At 47.5% G+C, this 21,219-nt stretch overlaps 1 protein-coding gene across 1 annotated transcript in view; it reads left to right on the top strand.

Annotated features, from left to right (window-relative positions):
* The first annotated feature begins 10,702 nt into the window (after nt 1-10,702).
* The window catches only part of EHD4 (EH domain containing 4), a 67,517-nt gene continuing 57,000 nt past the window's right edge, over nt 10,703-21,219 (top strand). The window contains exon 1 of the mRNA XM_040333056.1: nt 10,703-11,046. Within this exon, the coding sequence (XP_040188990.1) occupies nt 10,817-11,046 (230 nt within the window). The 5' untranslated portion in view covers nt 10,703-10,816. The remainder of the gene's footprint in view (nt 11,047-21,219) is intronic.

A 21,219-nucleotide genomic window follows, 5' to 3' on the forward strand; every position in this document is an offset into this window, starting at 1 on the left:
GCGACGGCCGTGCGTACGTTCGTGAATAGGCGTATATCTCGCTGATTTACATATTCTAGGCGTAAATCAGCGTACACGCCCCTAGCGGCCAGCGTAAATAGACAGCTAAGATACAACGGCGTAGGAAGACTTACGCCGCTCGTATCTTAGCAACATTTAAGCGCATCTCAATTTTAGAAAATACGCTTAAATATACGACGGCGCAGATTCGGAGTTTACGACGGCGTATCTACTGATACGCCGTCGTATCTCTACCTGAATCTGGCTAATAGAGGTCTGTTTTGGTGTGACTCCTTACCCCTGGACCATAAAGGAGCCTCATGGATTACTATGACTGCAGTTTACCCAGTGCATGCAATCGTTATGATTAGAAGATGGCTCCTAAACATTTCCAATATAAAATGACATAGGCTGGGATATAGTAAAAATACCCCTTTCCCATATTCCATTTTGCATTATTATCTCGTTTTATAGGAATAATTTGTTTTCAGGGTAAAATGCTAATTTATTTGAAGTAACCTATTGCTTAAAGTCTCTTTGATGTTCCCCTTCCAAGCAGCATACAATTTTCGCTCACTCCCCAGCCCCTCTGTCCATCTGCCTGAAGGAAAAAAATGGGTATTTTTAGGTATTGGGAGGCATATGATCAAACCCCTTTTTCATATGTAACAGCGCTGATGCTTGGGGGGTCCGCCCAGCACTGTCAAATGGGGGTGGGAGAAAAGCCTTGGCCCTGTGGAAGCAATTTAGAGATTGAACAATATTTTTTCCTTCTAGCAACAGCTGGAGCAAAGAAACAATGACTATGGCTGCTGGGTATTTTTGGTACCTTTTGGTTTTGCCATACTATTTGCATGAAAAAAAAATTATATACATTTTGTTTGAATACAGCATTGCATGACCACGCAACTGCCAGTTCTAAATAGAAAAACATGGCCTGGTCATTAAGGGGGTAAAACCTTCCTGAACTGAGGTGGTTAAAGCAAACTGTATTATTTAGAACTGTCTTTCTGAATGTTTTTACCCCAGAGGAACCCTTCAAACACATTTCTGGTTTCAGGAAACCCATGCAAAAATGTATTTATTAGGTCTTAGTGAGAAGTGTGCCCGCTTTACAGACTGATAAAAAAGGTCTGCCAAGCGGTGTTGGACCTGGAATGGTGCAGGTACAATCAAAGGGGGATAAATCGGCCCCAACTCAACGAACCCCTCGCAATTTCTGGAGAAACCCCAGGGTTCCACAGAACCTCAGTTGAGAACTGCTGATCTAGAATGATAGCAGAACATTCAATATCTATTAGCAATTAGCATTTCAGACAGTACTAAAGTCATCAGTCCAAATCCGAACTACGATACTAGCTGCATGGAGTTTGCAGGTTATCCCTGTGCTTGCTTGGATTTCCTCTGGGAACTCTGGTGTCCTCCTAAACTCCAAAGACTTGCTGGAAGGTTAATTTGCTTGTTTACGTATGCATGTGGGATAGAGACCATAAATTGTTGCCTCCTTGAAAAGCAGGGACTGATGTGAATGTACAATATATGTAAAGCGCTTAGTAAATTGTCAGTGCTTTATAAATACCTGTAATAAATAAATATGTAACATTCTTATTTGTAATGAAAAAATCGTGTATTTATTAATAAATTCTTGTGTATACTTTGTATATTTTCATATTTTTTTAATACGATTTTTTTGTGTCTGTAGAAGATTGCTGTGCTGGCAAAAATGTGATTAAGATAAAGATATTTAGCCGGATTCCAGTACAGTTACAATGGCGTATCAGTAGATACGCCATCGTAACTCCGAATCCGCGCCGTCGTAACATTAAGCGTATGCTCAAACTGAGATACGCTTAAATGTTGCTAAGGTACGACCTCCTACTTAACTGCCTATTTATGCTGGCCGCTAGGGGCGTGTACGTTGATTTACGCATAGAGAATATGTAAATCAGCGAGATACGCCTATTCACGAACGTACGCACGGCCGTCGCAGGAAAGATACGCCGTTTACGTAAGGCGTTTTCAGGCGTAAAGATAAACCACCAAAAAGATGGCGCAGTATGGACGTCGGAACCGCGTCAAATTTTTAACATTTTACGTCGTTTGCATAAGTCGTCCATTAATGGGGCTGGGCGTAATTTACGTTCACGTCGAAACCAATGAGTCTTTGCGGCGTAATTTGGAGCATGCGCAGTGGGATATGTCCACGGACGGCGCATGCGCCGTTAGTAAAAAAACGTCATTTACGTGGGGTCACAATGAATTTACATACAACACGCCCACATCTTACACATTTGAATTAAGCGGGCTTACGCCGGCCCAGTTACACTACGCCGTCGTAAGTTAGAGCGCAACTTCTTTGTGAATACAGGACCTGCTGCTCTAACTTACGGCGGTATAGTGTATCTGAGATACACTACGCCCGCCTAAATCTCTCTGAATCCAGCTAATACTGTTTAGTTTTTATTAGAGCGGGGAAGAGTCAATACCTCTATTATGTTTTTGCTGGAATTTTGTTGTTCTGTGCAAAACCCAGATTTCCCCCATACCAAGCAGCATTTTGGCCCCAGATTATCTGATTTATCAGTGTAGTGTCTACAGATTATAGTTGCATAGTTTATCTGGTTGAAAAAAGACACAAGTCCATCCAGTTCAACCAATATCACTCCGTCCCCTAGTAAAGCCCTTGAAATACCACTGTCCCCCCAACCCCTGCAGGATCTCACTGGACTCACAGTATAACTCTCCCATACCAGGCCCACCAGTGTAGTGTCCCTCGAAAGATTAGTCCCTCATTCCCAACTCAGCATTTATCATGTAAATACCACTGTCCATTCACTCCCAGCAGCACTCCGCCATTAGTCTCCCTTCCCTGTGTAGAAAGGTCCCAGGCCTCCTTCGGTCTAATAAGAACCTACAGGGCCAGAGATAGCTGACATCCTTCTGTATATGGTGGGTTGCATTGTTTCTTGTGAAAATGACAATTGCAGTTTGGGAGTTAACCACAGGGGGCGCTGATGGGGTTATGTGTGACCTGAAGTGTGTTTACAACTGTAGGGGGTGTGGCTGTAGGTGTGACGTCATCGATTGTGTCCCCCTATAAAAGGGATGACACATCGATGCTGCCGCTACAGTGAAGAACGGGGAAGCCGTGTTTACACGCGGCTCTCCCCGTTCTTCAGCTCCGGGGACCGATCGTGGGACTCCAGCGGCGTTCGGGTCCGACTGAGAGACTGGGAGCTCAGTGAATGAAGATCTACAGTGAGAGACTGAAGCGTGCAAGGAGAACTACTCTGTGTTACAAGATTTGTTGCCTATACAGATGTGGTATCTGGCTAGAGGCCTTCCACTGTACAGCTGCCTACCTATAGAAGTCTCGGAGTCTGCCAATTATCAATGCATCTGCTTAAGAGTGTTCTGGCCCCATGCCTCTTTCCCACAGTTCTTCTTCAAAAGACAATAAATCTCTTTGCATTCAAAAAGTGTCTGGCGCCCATCACTTCAGCTTGTATTACAAAAATGGGTAGAGAAAGGAAGCGCCACCTAAGTGAAGTATTAAAACGTTTTTTTTTATTGGCAAGATAAGTATACACACTTACAGGAGAGAAGAAAATAAGAGATTAATTTGTGTAAATTGGAGTCCTGGGGGGGTCCTTGGGTCCGGATTTGGTTCCTGTGCGCAGCTATGTTGTTGTGTGGCTGTAGCCCGGTCTGGAGCATGTCCTGTGGCCAACACAGGAGGAAGCTGGAACCGGAAAACGGAAGTGACGTCACGGGCTGCGGGAACACTTCCGGTGGAGGACTACACAGAAGGGGAAAGTGAAAGTCGGCAGGCTACGCGCTCAAAGCGACTGCTCCTTTTATTGGCCTGGGGTGGGAATGCTCTGTTGGTGCTATTCGTATGCCAGCGCTGTGGGACAACAGGTCCCAGCTCTGATTACACCCCGAAGACACATAGCTAATGTTGTGGCATTTAATGAGCCATGGGGAGTAAAAACAACAGCAAAACACAAAATGGGATAGAATTTAAAATAAAATTAAATGATCTACAATAAAATGATATAAAATAAAAGGATGAATGAGGGCTACAATACACAAATGAACTACTCTTAAGGCTCACCACCAGGAGAAAAATGGCATAACAATATTGCACATAATTACAGTGGCTAAAGGACTTGTTATGGTGTACTTAAAATTGTCTGAACACCAAAAACAGGAGAAGCGTGTACTAGTACCTAAGGTCATATGACAATCACATGCGCATGCCCACACATGTGTGGGCACATAGGCACAAGGGCACCAAGGGGCCAAGGTGGTCGGATTTAAATAATGTAACCACAAGATTTTATATATGTATATATTATTATATTATATTTGTGTTTTGGTGTTACTATAAACAATATGGGCCTCAGGCCCCATACTCACGACCAAACATGTCTGCTGAAACTGGCCCGCAGGCCAGTTTCAGCAGACATGTTTGGTCGTGTGTGGGCGCGAGCGGGCCGAATTCCAGCAAACATTTGCCCGCCGGGCCTTTTCCCAGCAGACAAATATTCCTGGACTTGTTTTAAAACAGTCCGCTGGAATTCTGCCCGCTCGGACATGTACGGTCGTCAGTACAGACCTACCGTACATGTCCAGGCGCCCGCCGTCCCTCGCATGCGTCGAATGACTTCGACGCATGCGTGGAAGCATTTTAAAGGCGGGCCGCCCACGTCGCCGCGTCATTGTCGCGGCGACACCGCGTCATCGACGCGGCGACACCGCGGACACGCCCCGCGTATTGTTTACGCGCGGACTTCTGTACGATGGTGTGTACAACCATCGTACAGAAGCCCTCTGGCAGACATGTATGGTGAAAACGGTCCGACGGACCGCTTTCACCATACATGTTTGTCCGTGTGTACCCGGCCTTAGGCCCCTACCATTATTCCTACAGTACTTACTATGGCTGTAGGTCGAATACGGTGGATATGCTATGAAGGAAGTGACACAGGAATAATAGTTAATTGGTGCATTGATCAATATAAAAAATGTCTAAAAACACATATAATTCATTGAAAGCATATAAATAAATAATTTTTTTTTTTTTTTGTATATAATCATTTTTTTATTTATATGCTGTTAGTGAATTATATGTGTATTTTTAGGCCTTTTTTATATTTGCCATTCAAGCCAAAGAGTTCAATCTTTGTTTCATCAGACCAGAGAATTTTGTTTCTCGTGATCTGAAAGTCCTTCAGGTGCCTTCTGGGAAACTCCAGATGAGCTGTCATGTGCCTTTTACTGAGGAGTGGCTTCTGTCTGGCCACTCTACCGTACAGGCCTGATTGGTGGAGTGCTGTAGAGATGGTGGTTCTTCTGGAAGGTTCTCCTTTCTCCACAGAGAAACGCTGGAGCTCTGTCAGAGTGACCATCGGGTTCTTGGTCACCTCCCTGACAAAGGCCCTTCTCCCCCTATTTGGCTGGGCGGCCCGCTCTAGGAAGAATCCTGGTGGTTCCAATTGTCCCTCATTTACAGATGAGGGAGACCACTGTGCTCATTGGGACCTTCAATGCTGCAGAATATCGCGTGCACGATAGCGGCGTGCGGGCGCGCGTGCGCTGGCGGTTCTTGGTGCCAATCGGGGCTATTTAAAGGGACAGATGCCTGGGCCTCTTGCTGTTCGTTCTACAGCATTCCTGATACCCACCTGCTACCCATTAACCTGCTACCTATCTGTTCCTGAGACCCGGCTTGTTCCTGATTACTCCTGACTTCTGCCTGCCCTGACTTCGGCTTGTTTTGACTACGCCTCTGTCTCTCCCTCTGATCTGACTGCTGCCCGCCTGTTGCTGACCATGCCTGAACCATGACTCTGCCTCTGCCTATTGTACCGCCTGATGATTGGTTAAGACAGACTCCCCCCCCCCTATAGATATGCAGCTGTGTCTTTAGTGTGTGAGTGATGGGTCATTGATATCTCAATTGCTGGGCTTTTTTTTTGTCTGGAGGTTGGGTAAGACTTTTACTGAAAGAACAAAGATGGGATTGGAATTGCAGATTGCTAATTTACTATGTGTATATAATTTAATGTGTATTTTTATTTTATTTTATTTAAATATTCTATATTAAAGCTTTTCCATTTATAAGACATACATTTAAATCATTTCGCCAACATATTTTCCAAAAGAGAAGTATATAATTTAATGTGTATTTTTTTTTATTTAAATATTCTATATTAAAGCTTTTCCATTTGTAAGACATTTAAAACATTTCACCAACATATTTCAAAAGTGACGTTTTTCTTATATATCTTACAACCTCCATTTTTGTGTATTTATATATGTATATACATTTTTTATTGGTAGCTGCCTTAAATTTGGATTGCTTTTTAAAATACACATTTCCAGTATATCCCGAATTACAAGTGTGTCGCCGTGGAGATGCACCGTTACATGGAGAGGAACCTACATGGCTCATCTGGTCTACACCCTGCTCTGTAATTACAGTGTTCTCTATGAGCAAATAGAACATATCCCTCTGGAATCAGACAATAAATGAACAATGAATGAAGTATATAGGAACTTAGGGCCAGATCCACAAAAACCTGACGTAACTTAAAAAATCCAATTTAAGTTACACTGCCTTAAAGTTTCTACCTAAGTGCCTGATCCACAAAGCACTTATCTAGAAATTTCAGGCTGTGTAACTAAAATTCCGCCGGCGCAAGGCGTTCCTATTCAAATGGGGCGAGTCCCATTTAAATGAGGCGCGCTCCCGCGCCGGCCGTACTGCGCATGCGCGCCGGCCGTACTGCGCATGCGCGAAGTTACGTTACGCCGAGTTTTGAGGATCGCGACGGCTTAAAGTTGCGTCGGGGATAAAAAAAATGACAGCGGCATGCATTCCTGAGGGAGAACTCCATGCCCATTTTCAAAGAAAAAAACGGCATGGGTTCCCCCCCCAGGAGCATACCAGGCCCTTAGGTCTGGCATGGGTTGTAAGGAGACCCCCCCATGCCGAAAAATTGACGTAGGGGGTCCCCCTACAATCCATACCAGACCCGTATCCAAAGCACGCTACCCGGCCGGCCAGGAAGGGAGTGGGGACGAGCGAGCGCCCCCCCCCCTCCTGAGCCGTGCCAGGCCGCGTGCCCTCAACATGGGGGGGTTGGGTGCTCTGGGGCAGGGGGGCGCACTGCGGGCCCCCCCACCCCAGAGCACCCTGTCCCCATGTTGATGAGGACAGGACCTCTTCCCGACAACCCTTGCCATTGGTTGTCGGGGTCTGCGGGCGGAGGCTTATCGGAATCTGGGAGTCCCCTTTAATAAGGGGGCCCCCAGATACCGGCCCCCCACCCTAAGTGAATGGATATGGGGTACATCGTACCCCTATCCATTCACCTGTAGGCAAAAAGTAAAATGTAGTAAACACACAACACAAGGCTTTTTAAAATAGTTTATTATTCTGCTCCGGAGGCCCCCCCTGTCTTCGTTATTAGCTCAATTACCAGGGGGGGCTTCTTCTTCCACTCTCCGGGGGTCTTCTCCGCTCTCCGGGGGTCTTCTCCGCTCTCCGGGGGGGGCTTCTCCGGACTCCGGGGGGCTTCTTCCATCTTCTCCCCTCTTCCGCTCTTGACTCGGCGAACCCCGGTTCTTCTTCAGCTCTCCGGTGCCTTCTTCTTCAGCGCTGGCTGCCTGCTATGTTTGTGTGTTAGCTCGATTTCAAACAGGCAGCCGGCGCGGTCTTCTGTGACGCCAGGGTCTTCTGGTCTTCCGATGTTGCCTCGTCGCCTGTTGTCGCTGTAATGATGGAAGCGCGCCTTGCATCACATTTATATAGGCATCACCGTCCCATCATGCTCCGGTAGGTACCCACGTGGTGGGTGCACGTGGGTAGGCACCCACCACGTGGGTACCTGCCGGAGCATGATGGGACGGTGATGCCTATATAAATGTGATGCAAGGCGCGCTTCCATCATTACAGCGACAACAGGCGACGAGGCAACATCGGAAGAACAGAAGACCAGAAGAGAAGATGACGCCACAGAAGACCGCGCCGGCTGCCTGTTTGAAATCGAGCTAACACACAAACATAGCAGGCAGCCAGCGCTGAAGAAGAAGGCACCGGAGAGCTGAAGAAGAACCGGGGTTCGCCGAGTCAAGAGCGGAAGAGGGGAGAAGATGGAAGAAGCCCCCCGGAGTCCGGAGAAGACCCCCGGAGAGCGGAGAAGACCCCCGGAGAGCGGAGAAGACCCCCGGAGAGTGGAAGAAGAAGCCCCCCCTGGTAATTGAGCTAATAACGAAGACAGGGGGGGCCTCCGGAGCAGAATAATAAACTATTTTAAAAAGCCTTGTGTTGTGTGTTTACTACATTTTACTTTTTGCCTACAGGTGAATGGATAGGGGTACGATGTACCCCATATCCATTCACTTAGGGTGGGGGGCCGGTATCTGGGGGCCCCCTTATTAAAGGGGACTCCCAGATTCCGATAAGCCTCCGCCCGCAGACCCCGACAACCAATGGCAAGGGTTGTCGGGAAGAGGTCCTGTCCTCATCAACATGGGGACAGGGTGCTCTGGGGTGGGGGGGCCCGCAGTGCGCCCCCCTGCCCCAGAGCACCCAACCCCCCCATGTTGAGGGCACGCGGCCTGGCACGGCTCAGGAGGGGGGGGGGGGCGCTCGCTCGTCCCCACTCCCTTCCTGGCCGGCCGGGTAGCGTGCTTTGGATACGGGTCTGGTATGGATTGTAGGGGGACCCCCTACGTCAATTTTTCGGCGTGGGGGGGTCTCCTTACAACCCATGCCAGACCTAAGGGCCTGGTATGCTCCTGGGGGGGAACCCATGCCGGTTTTGTTTTTTACAAATTGCCGTGGAGTTCTCCCTCGGGAAAGCATACCAAATGCCGTCGCTGGAATGGGCTTTTACAAGGTGTGACTAACTTTACACTTTGTAGAACGAGCCCTAATTTTACACTTGCAAAATAACACTTACGGCGCAAAAAGGAAGCTAGAAAGCTTTGTGGATCGCCTTAAGTGCTAATTTGCATACTAGCAACGGCATTTCGACTCGAAATGCCCCCAGCGGCGGATGCGGTACTGCATCCTAAAATTAGGCAGTGTAATTCAATTACACATGCCGGATCTTCTGTGTAACTTTGGAAAAAGCCTTTTGAGGATCGTTTCCAAAGTTACACACAGACTGAACAGCAGTTAAGTCGGAGTATCTCTTTTGAGGATAACCCCCTTAGGGCCAGATTCACGAATATTTACGGTGGCGTAACGTATCCCCTTTATGCTACGCCGCTGCAACTTTTCGGCGTAAGTGCTTGATTCACAAAGCACTTGCCTGTAAACTTGCGGCGGCGTAGCGTAAAGCCGTCCGGCGCAAGCCCGCCTAATTCAAATGGGGCGTGTACCATTTAAATTAGGCGTGTTGCCGCACCGAACGTTCTGCGCATGCTCCGTTAGGAAATTTTCACGCCGTGCTTTGCGCGAAATTACGGCGCCCCAACGTGTTTTTTGAACGGCGACGTGCGTAACGTACTTTCGTATTCCCGGACGTCTTACGCAAAAAAAAAAAAAATTGAAATTCGACGCTGGAACGATGGCCATACTTTAACATGGCTGGTCTAAATCTAAGCCATGAAATAGCAGGCTTAAGATTGCGACAGGAAAAACCGACTAGCGACGACGTAAGAGAATGCGACGAACGCGCGTACCTTCGTGGATCGCCGTAAACAGCTAATTTGCATACCCGACGCTGGAAAACGACGCAAACTCCACCCAGCGGCCGCCAGAGAATTACACCTACGATCCGAAGGCGTACGAAGCCTGTCGGATCTTAGCCAAAAGCCGTCATATCTTTGTTTGTGAATTACAAATAAAGATACGACGCGGCAAATTTGAAATGCTGATACTCCGGCGTACTTTTTCTGTGAATCTGGCCCTTATGCCGCGTACACACCATCACTTTATGTGATGAAAAAAACAACATTTTTAAAAACGTCAATTTAAATGACCGTGTGTGGGGGAAAACGTAGTTTTATGTCTTGTGAAAAACGACAAAAAAAAAATTGAAGCATGCTTCAATTTTATGTGTCGTTTTTCAAAACGTCGTATTTTGTTTCACAGAAATTGACCGTGTGTAGCAAAAAACGACGTTTAAAACGACGTTTGTAAACCCACGCATGCCCAGAAGCGAGCTTCAATGGAAAAAAGTGGTGAACGTAACCGCGCTTTGCTAGAGCATTGTGAAAAAACGATGGTGTGTAGGCAACTTCGTTTTTGAAAATTGAAGTTTCAAAAACTTAGTTTTTTACTTCACAGAAAATGTCGTTTTTTTTCATCACATAATATGATGGTGTTTATGCGGCATAAGTGGTCAAAGGTGGTCTGGTGATGGGCAATAGAAGGAATTAGGAAAAGATCGGGATAATTGATATTATTAATTAATATTATTACATATTGGGCTCCCTTTTCTTTTTTAATGTGCCCTTTATTTGTTTGTTTTTGCAAAGATTTTTTTGAAAATTAATAAAATGTTTTGGAAAAAAGAACAATTTGTAAATGCCATAATTTTCAGGAGCTCCTCCTGCTGCTCCTAAGATCACCACTAGATGTCCCAATGAGTCGCCGCCCGGTAGGTGCGGGATGGCATGACGTGTGATTGGCAGCTCGGTGCGGTGCAGGGCGGGGTCAGGGCTCAGGTGACGTGTCTCTGTATGGTGATAGGCGGATCCTGTACACCGTGGATAACAAGGAAGTGATCGCAGTCCATGCCGGAGAGCGGCGGTCACCTGTCACAGAGAACACTCGGTTAGGGAAGGACAGGACATGTTCAGCTGGCTGGGGAAGGAGAGCGGCTCCGGCCGTCAGCAGCAGGATGTTCACCAGACGGTGACGGGCGGCCTGCAGGCTCTGTACACCGGGAAGCTGCTACCTCTGGAGGAACATTACCGCTTCCATGAATTCCATTCCCCGGCCCTGGAGGAGGCCGACTTCCAGAACCGACCCATGGTGCTACTGGTGGGACAGTACAGTACGGGGAAGACCACCTTCATCAGGTGAGAGCTCCTGGGGGCAGGGGCTGTGTGTTGTGTGGGGACCCTGGGGGAGGGGGTGCGCAGTGTGGGCCCCCCTAGAGGGAGGGAGGTGATCATTGAGGGGACCCCCCCCTACAGGGAGGGAGGTGATCATTGAGGGGACCCCCCCTAGAGGGAGGGAGGTGATCATTGAGGGGACCCCCCTAGAGGGAGGGAGGTGATCATTGAGGGGACCCCCCCCTAGAGGGAGGGAGGTGATCATTGAGGGGACCCCCTAGAGGGAGGGAGGTGATCATTGAGGGGACCCCCCCCTAGAGGGAGGTGATCATTGAGGGGACCCCCTAGAGGGAGGGAGGTGATCATTGAGGGGACCCCCCCCTACAGGGAGGGAGGTGATCATTGAGGGGACCCCCCCTAGAGGGAGGGAGGTGATCATTGATGGGGCCCCCCTAGAGGGAGGGAGGTGATCATTGAGGGGACCCCCTAGAGGGAGGGAGGTGATCATTGAGGGGACCCCCCCCTAGAGGGAGGTGATCATTGAGGGGACCCCCTAGAGGGAGGGAGGTGATCATTGAGGGGACCCCCTAGAGGGAGGGAGGTGATCATTGAGGGGACCCCCTAGAGGGAGGGAGGTGATCATTGAGGGGACCCCCTAGAGGGAGGGAGGTGATCATTGAGGGGACCCCCCCTAGAGGGAGGGAGGTGATCATTGTGGGGGCCCCCCTAGAGGGAGGGAGGTGATCATTGAGGGGACCCCCTAGAGGGAGGTGATCATTGAGGGGACCCCCTAGAGGGAGGGAGGTGATCATTGAGGGGACCCCCTAGAGGGAGGGAGGTGATCATTGAGGGGGCCCCCCCTAGAAGGAGGGAGGTGATCATTGAGGGGACCCCCTAGAGGGAGGGAGGTGATCATTGAGGGGGCCCCCCCTAGAAGGAGGGAGGTGATCATTGAGGGGACCCCCTAGAGGGAGGGAGGTGATCATTGAGGGGACCCCCTAGAGGGAGGGAGGTGATCATTGAGGGGACCCCCCCTAGAGGGAGGGAGGTGATCATTGAGGGGACCCCCCCTAGAGGGAGGGAGGTGATCATTGAGGGGACCCCCCCTAGAGGGAGGGAGGTGATCATTGAGGGGACCCCCCCTAGAGGGAGGGAGGTGATCATTGAGGGGACCCCCCCTAGAGGGAGGGAGGTGATCATTGAGGGGACCCCCCCTAGAGGGAGGGAGGTGATCATTGAGGGGACCCCCCCTAGAGGGAGGGAGGTGATCATTGAGGGGACCCCCTAGAGGGAGGGAGGTGATCATTGAGGGGACCCCCCCCTAGAGGGAGGGAGGTGATCATTGTGGGGGCCCCCCTAGAGGGAGGGAGGTGATCATTGAGGGGACCCCCTAGAGGGAGGTGATCATTGAGGGGACCCCCTAGAGGGAGGTGATCATTGAGGGGACCCCCTAGAGGGAGGTGATCATTGAGGGGACCCCCTAGAGGGAGGTGATCATTGAGGGGACCCCCTAGAGGGAGGTGATCATTGAGGGGACCCCCTAGAGGGAGGGAGGTGATCATTGAGGGGGCCCCCCTAGAAGGAGGGAGGTGATCATTGTGGGGGGGCCTGGAGAGAGGTGATCACAGGTGCCTGGAGAGAGGGAGGGAGGTAAGATTGATCAGCCGCAGATTGATCAGGGTGCCCATGCTGACCCGTGTCCACAACCAAAAGCACCTACAATGGGCATGTGGGCATCAGACCTGGACCATGGGGCAATAGAAGAAGGTGGCCTGGTCTGATGAGTCATGTTTTCATCATGTGGATGGGTGGTGGGTACACGATTGTCACTTACCTAGGGAAAAGATGGCACCAGGATGCAGTATGGGAAGAAGCCAAGCTGGCAGAGGCTGTAATGATTCGGCACATTTCTGTTGTGTGAAACGCGTCTACCTTGACCACTGCTGGTGTCATTTTGGATATTTTCATATTCCAATAAACTTTACTTGGAGCCCACGTGAGGGGCATACTTTCTTATTTTGACAATTTACCACGGAGGCGAGTCAGGGCTGGCACGCAGGTGTTTATTCCAGTGGGCGTATCCGTTATACCTGGAGCAATGAGTTCTTTTCATTTGAGCTGGCAGAGGCTGTGTGACTACTTTGTCCCTTAGTGCCCCTGTCTCAATGGGTCAGGGCTGTTGGATCAGCAAAGAGGGGGGGGGGGGGCACTATTCCAATATTAGGTGGGTGGTCATAATATTATGACTGATCAGTGTGTATACTACCTATCCCTGTACTGGCATGTTTCTGTATGACTGGCATGACTCTCGCCCTCACTGTCCCATACATACCATGGATGGCATGGCTGGCACCCTCAGTATGCCAACTGCCCCTCTACTGATATTCCTGCTTCTTTGTGACTGGCATGGCTCTCACCCTCACTGTGCTGTACATACCGGCTGCCCCTCTGTGGATCACCTCTGCCATATGTACCAGCTGCACTGTACCGGCATCCTTCTGTTTGACTGGCATGGCGCTCCCCCTTGGTGTACCACCTCTGCCATGCATGCCATATACGCCAGTACTGGTATGCTTTTCTTTTTTGTTTCTTATGTGTAACTGGCACACTTTTAACTCGCCATGTAGCTACCCTTGAACTGCCATGTTTTGTTGTTTTTCTCTGTGTGACTACTATGACCCTCACCCTTCGTATGCCAGTTGCCCCATTACTGACATGCCTGCTTCTGTAATACTGGCGTGGCTTTCACGCTCAATATACCATCTCTACAGTATATGCCAACTATACTGACCTGGCATTGCTTTTACCCCTCTATACCACCTCTGCCTATGATGGTATGCTTCCTTTTGTGTGCCTGGCATGCATATTTAAACTCCCCATGCTAGCTCCCCCTGAACTGCCATGTGTGTTTTTTTTTTTTTGTGTAACTGGCATCACCTCTGCCACGAATATTGGCTGCTTCTGGACTGGTATTCCCTTGTGTGACTGGCATGGCTCACACTTGCTGTGATACCTCTGCTTTGTATGCCAGCTTTCCCTGCCTTGTGTTTCTGTGTTGGTGGCATGCCTTTTACCCTCATTATACCACCCCTGCAATATTTCCAGCTGGACTGAGTTGCTTTCTGCAGTTTGATGGGCATAGCCTTTGCCCTTCCTATGCCACCTCCTGCATACATACTGGCCCTTCCTGATATTACAGGTGGTGCAGTTCTGGGTTTTTAAGAATTCTCCTTTGAAATGTCCCATTTCACAGGATTTGATATTGGAGCTAAAATAATTCTGTTCCTATTCTTGAAAAGATTGCTTGGTGTAAGTGCCACAGGTGTTCCAAACTCCAAATAACGTGAATGGAAACTCCAACAGCGAGTGTTTCTCCCGTTTTTGTCTGTTGAATATACAATTAAAAGTGTTTTGTATTTGAAAGGTAAATAAATAAAAATAAAACAAATGACCTGTTGATCCTGCCAGAAATTTGGCTTGCTTTCTCTGCTGCACTGCAATCTCAAGCAGCGTTATCAACCTTGCCCAGTTTATCTCTGAACTAGAAAGGTTAGTGATGGTTTGTATTAAAGTGATACTAAAGTCTTTTTATTTTTTATATAAAAGACTTTAGTATCACTTTAAAACAAAGCACCACTAACCTTTCTAGCTGCATGAAAAAATGTAATCTTCAGGTGCAGCAGGGACTTGGCAGCCTGCTAGACTTCTAGACAAAAAAATGTTATACTTGCCTGCTCTGTGCAGTTGGTTTTGCACAGAGCAGCCCTGATCCTCCCTCCTCTTCTTGGGTCCTTTTTCGGCACTCCTGGCTCCTCCCTCCCTCTTGAGTGCCCCCACAGCAAGCAGCTTACTATGGGGGCACCAGAGTCCAGCTGCAGCTCCTTGTGTCCATTCAGACACGGAGCTCTGACCTGGCCCGACTCTCTCTCTCTTTTTATTGGCTCACTGACTTTGACAGCAGCCGGGATGCCAATGGCAGTTTCGCTGCTGTCTTAGCCAATGAGAATGGAGAGTCCCAGGCAGCCGAGTCTCGCGTGCAACATCGCTGGATCGAGATGGGGCTCAGATGAGTATTAGGGGGGGTGGGGTGGCTGCACACAGAAGGTTTTTTTATCTTAACGCATGGAATGCATTAAGATAAAAAAAAACTGCTTTTTCAACCACTTTAAAGCTATATTACTGCTTATAAAAAGGATGTCCATGGTCTGGTCACATCTGCATCTAGGGGTGGTGATGCTACTTCATAATCCGATGAGTAAGGCCCCTTTCACATTGAGGAGTTTTTCAGGCGGTACAGCGCTAAAAAACTCCTTCACTGCAGACTCAATGTGAAAGCCCGAGAGCTTTCACACTGAGGCGATGCGCTGGCGGGAGACAAAAAAATCTCCTGTCAGCAGCATCTTTGGAGCGGTGAGAGGAGCGGCGTGTATACCGCTCCTTCCCATTGAAAGCAATGGAAAACCGCGACAATACCACCCGCAATGCGCCTCTATAGAGGCGCATTGCTGGAGGTATTAACCCTTTATCGGACGCTAGCGGGGGTTAATACTGCACCGCTAGCGGTCGATTCCCGCGGCAATCCCGGCGGTATAGCGCCGCTATTTTTAGCGGCGCTATACCGCCACCGCGGCTACAGGTCTAATGTGAAAGGGGCCTTAGCCGGAGGTAGAAAATTGACCTGAGAAGACTCTGCGCTATATGTTCAGAATAGTGGTGGTATTTTCCTATTTGGCTAAAGTTTAGGCTGGAAGGAAACCTGTCGCTGAGGAAAGAGCGCTGGAACATACAAAAGTGACATGCTTCTGCCAAGTCTTTCAGATAACAAATAAAAGTTTCACCATGGTACTACATTTTTGTTGTAGGTGCAGAATTCTTAAAGTGGTGGTAAACCCAAAAGCAAACCTTCAATTATATTGCAGCTTACCAATTCTTTTTTTAAAGCGCCCCCCTGCACAGGGGCAAACGCATATGTAACCAGTGTTGTAAGGCATTCTAGTGAGAGCAATAATTCTAGCTCTATGTCTCCTTTGTAACCCTTAACTGGTAACCTGTAAAAATGTTTAAAGTGTTGTCTATGGAGATTTTTAAGTCTCGTACTTTGTAGCCATTCCACAAACGTGTGTATTTTACCAAACAATGGGCCAGATCCACAGCCAGGCGGCGCAACTTAACTTTTCCCATTTAAGTTACACCGCCGCAAATTTCCTAAGTTAGTGCCCGATCCACAAAGCACTTACCTGGAAATTTGCAGCGGTGTAACTTAAATCCATCCGGCGCAAGGCGTGCCCAATCTAATGGGGCGGGTCCCATTTAAATTAGGCGGACGTACTGCGCATGCTCCGTCGGGTAAATTACCCGACGTGCATTGCGCTAACTGACGTCGCACCGACGTCATTTGCTTAGACGTTAACGTAAATGGCGTCCAGCGCCATTCACGGACGTCTTACGCAAACGACGTTGAGGTTTAAATTTCGATGCGGGAACGACAGACATACTTACCATGGCTTAGTCAAATAGGACTCAGCCCTAGTTTTACGCGACGTAACTCGACGAAAACAACGTAGATTTAGATCGACGGGCCATTCGGGGATCGCCGTAAGTCTTCATTTGCATATTCTACGCCGGCCGCAATTACACCTGTCGGATCTTAGGGCTATCTATGCGTAACTGATTCTAAGAATCAGTCGCATAGTTAGAAACAGAGATACGACGGCGTATCAGTAGATACGCCGTCGTATCTCGTTTGAGGATCTGGCCCAATGGGTTATATATTGAGTGGTGGTGTTTTTGTTTCCAAGGTTCAATGTGTTGTGCATTCAGAGATGGTATTCTGCATACCTTTGGTTGTAACGAGTTGTTACTGTTACCTTGGTTACATAGTTACATAGTTACATAGTTAGTCAGGTTGAAAAAAGACACAAGTCCATCCAGTTCAACCACAAAAAAATAAACAAACAAAATAAAAAAACACAATACAATCCCATACACCCAACTCCATACCCACAGTTGATCCAGAGGAAGGCAAAAAACCCCAGCAGAGCATGATCCAATTTGCTACAGCAGGGGAAAAAATTCCCTCCTGATCCCCCGAGAGGCAATCGGATTTACCCTGGATCAACTTTACCTACAAATCGTAGTACTCAGTTTATTTTATGTACATTTAGGAAAGAATCCAGGCCTTTCTTAAAGCTATCTCCTGAGCTGGCCAGAACCACCTCTGGAGGGAGTCTGTTCCACATTTTCACAGCTCTTACTGTGAAAAAACTTTTCCGGTTGTAACGAGTTGTTACTGTTTGCCTTGGTTAAAACGAGTTGTTGCTGTTGCCTTTCTATCATCGCGAGCCAGTCTTCCCATTCTCCTTTGACCTTAAAGTGAAAGTAAACCCACTCTCATCCTTTCTAAACTAATGCCATAGTGCTGATCTATGAGGATATACATGCCTCCTGCATGTATCCTTACCTGTCAAATGTCTCCTCTCTGTCTGTTATGAGACCTGAAAAACTGCAGATTCTGTGGGTGGATGTGTTGTCTGGAGCTCGGTGGGTGGAGTCATGATGTCAGTAGACTCCCCTCCCTCCTCTACACTCCCCTTGCCAACATGCATTTTTTTCCTTACACTAAATTCTACTATGATTACTAACATCCAGTCAAAATCCAGAAAAGTAACCACATGACTCCAGAAAAGGAGAGGGGGGTGGGAATAAAAAAATAATGCCTGTCTGAAGCTAGTGCATGAATTATGTAAATAACCTGTCACTCACAGCAAGGGGGCGGAACGGACTAAGGTTTTTCTCTCCAAGTCCGTTTTATTTTACAGAACAATAAAGGAGGATTGCTCAGAGCTGGATTAACTCTGTGTGGCAAGACTGGGCACAGATGACAGGAAATCTTATACTGTACATTGTGACATAAAAAAAAAACACAACTGCCGCTCACTGGATATTTTCTTTTTCTCTACAAATCGCCGATCGCTGCCATTAGTAGTAAAAAAAAAAAAAATTATTAATAAAAATGCCATAAAACTATCCCCTATTTTGTAAACACTATAATTTTTGCGCAAACCAATCCATAAACGCTTATTGCGTTTTTTTTTTGCTAAAAATGGGTAGAAAAATACGTATCGGCCTAAACTGAGGAAAAAAAATTGTTTTATATCTTGTTTGGGGATATTTATTATAGCAAAAAGTAAAAAATATTGCATTTTTTTTTTCAAAATTGTCGCTCTATTTTTGTTTATAGCGCAAAAAATAAAAACCGCAGAGGTGATCAAATACCACCAAAAGAAAGCTCTATTTGTGGGGAAAAAAAGGACGCCAATTTTGTTTGGTAGCCACGTTGCACGACTGCGCAATTGTCAGTTAAAGCGACACATTTAGGAGATATTTTCCAAAAGGAATAAATGGTTGTCTACGGCACATTGCGCACTGAGAATGCCGGCTCATGCGCGGAGTGACATCATCGCCGCTCCAGCCAGTCACAGCGCCAGAGCGGCGATACCCGAAAGTAACCTTCCGGAGAGATGTCTGCGGCCGGAGGGGGGAGCTTTCTTGCAAGTGCAGTTGGGAGTAATCTCTGAAACAGTGGCACCAGGGATCCTGGGTGAAGCTGGCGCTTGACTCTTGGGCTGGTGATTGCCCTTACAACTGGAGTTCCTCTTCAAGTGACTCCTTCCTAGGCAGGCAATGGAAAATCACAATTTGAGTCTCTGTATGTATGTATGTGTGTGTCTGTGTCTGTGTGTATGATATGTTTATATATCTTATAAACATTCTATTTATACATAGGCGCACATTCTTTTATTGGCTATTAGTTGCCTATTTTTACCTCTTAATCTTTTGAACCTAATAATTTTGACTTTGTGTACCAAACAATTCTAACTAACAATCTTTGGTAAGGTTTATTTTCTCCCTCTGAACTTCCATGTACCCTCCGGGCAGGAATCGCCATTGTTTTTGGTTGACAGTTGCAGGGGACATGTTTAGATTAATAGAATATATATCTACAACGGAGCGGAGGAAGCAGAACCTTGTGTTTGTGGAGTTCAGGCTCAGGACATGCTAGTTCACACAAGTCTGAACTTTTGGCAGCGGAAAGGGATTGCTAACATAGGCAACTTTTGAAAACTGCACACTCTCTAAAATGCTTCAAATGCAAAGTTCTGTTGAATAGCTTGTGGGTTGTAGTTTCTACTAGCAAAAAGTTAGATTTGTGTGACTAATGTGGGGTTTAGGCCAGGCTTCCGTTTTACCAGCTAAAGTGGTTATGACCATCACTCAGAAAAGTTCAATACGTTGAGGGTCTCTTGTATAGACATGGAATATATCCATCTAGTAGGGACCTTATTGCCACTGTCTGCTTATTAGGGCAGATTAGAAAATGGATATCCTGGCTCTGCATTTTGCAGAATGTATAAAGTACAATTACTAAGTGGTTAGCACTTCCGCCCAGCAGCTCTAGGGTCACCCATTCGAATCTCAACCATGACACCACCTGCCTGGAGTTTGCATGTGCCTGTGTGGGGACTCGGGTTTGCTCCCACACTCCAGAGACCTACTGGTAGGTTACTTGGCTCCTATCTAAATTGGCCCTAGTATGTATGCGAGTTGGGGACCTCAGATTGTAAGACCCCTTTCACACTGGGGCAGTTTGCAGGCGCTACTGCGCTAAAAATAGCGCATGCAAACTGACCTGAAACAGCTGCTGCTGTGTCTCCAGTGTAAAAGGCCCGAGAGCTTTCACACTGGAGCGTTGCTCTAGCAAGACGTGAAAAAGAAAAGTTCTGCTAGCCGCATTTTTGGAGCGGTGTGTATACCGCTCCTGCCCATTGAAATCAATGGGACACCATGACTATACCGCCGGCAATGCGCCTCTGCAGAGGCGCTTTGCGGTGGTTTTTAGGCTGCTAGCGGGGCGGGTAAAACCACACTGCTAGCGGCCGAATAGCGCCGCAAAATTAGCTGTAAAGCGCCACTAAAAACAGCAGCGCCCAGTGAAAGGGGCCTAAGCTTCTTGACGGCAAGGACTGATGTTAATGTTTAACACATATGTAAAGCGCTCCATAAATTGACAGCGCTATACAAGTACCTGTAATAAATAAATAATACATGGGTCAGGGAATCTTGTCTGTTGTGATGTAGATGTGCTTGTAGAGAGTATCTTTATTATAACATATGACCCCAGCAGGCATTAGTTAGAGATGCAATGTGTTGTTGCAATGACTACACACCTGTGGGTTCAAACTGCTTGCTGCTTTCACTTCCCCGATTAGTCATCCAGCCATCTGTTATCTAATGTAGTCGCGGTGCAATTGCCTATAAATGTGTTTTTGATCTGTAAAAACCTAAGTTTGGCCAATAAATAAAATTTGGAAACAAGGACCATGACGTGCTATCAGTCTGATGTGTCCCTTGTACTACAGGCTGCTTGTTTAGTTGAAATCTTTCATACTCAGGTTTCCCTCCCTACCACTGCTGTCTTAATCTTTCAGTGCGGTGGGGGTTAATAGAGCCAAATTCACCCATAAAGAGTGCCAGCTTTGCCCACCTCCTCCATTCATAGAAGCTGTACAATAGTTTCTGTGAAATGAAAAACTATTGAATGAATTATCTACCTGAGCGATCGTTTCTCATTCATAGAAAATATTGTACAGGTCCTTATTAAAAATCGCTGTACTGGAAGATTGTGTAGGGAGTTGGCAGAACAATGAACACATTGGAATGAAAATTCATGCCCCTTGTGCTGATTAATAATAACAATATTCTATATATGTATGTGTGTGTATGTATGTATGTGTATATACCGGGGTATAGCGCGCTCCCACGTATAGCGCGCACCCCTAAACTTGACCCGGATTCCTGTGAAAAAAAGATTTTTTGTACTTACAGTTTTGGTGTCTTCCGCGGCACCCATCGGCGGCCTCGTCGGGTCCGGCTTCTGTCTGCGGCTTCCGGTGTCCTCTTCGTCATTTACGCTCGTTTCCCGCGCCGAGTTTGAATACTGCGCCGACATATACCGAGCGCAGTACACTCGTGTATCGTCGGGCAGGCTCGGCTACTCTCGTGGTGACGTCCTGATACACAAGTGTACTGCGCTCGGTATATGCCGGCGCAGTATTCAAATTCAGCGCGGGAAAGCGGGTATCGGCGTATACCGCGCACCCACGATTTGCCCTGATTTTCAGGGCAAAAATAGTGCAC

This window comes from Rana temporaria, chromosome 13, assembly GCF_905171775.1.
Source record: "Rana temporaria chromosome 13, aRanTem1.1, whole genome shotgun sequence".
NCBI lineage: Eukaryota > Metazoa > Chordata > Amphibia > Anura > Ranidae > Rana > Rana temporaria.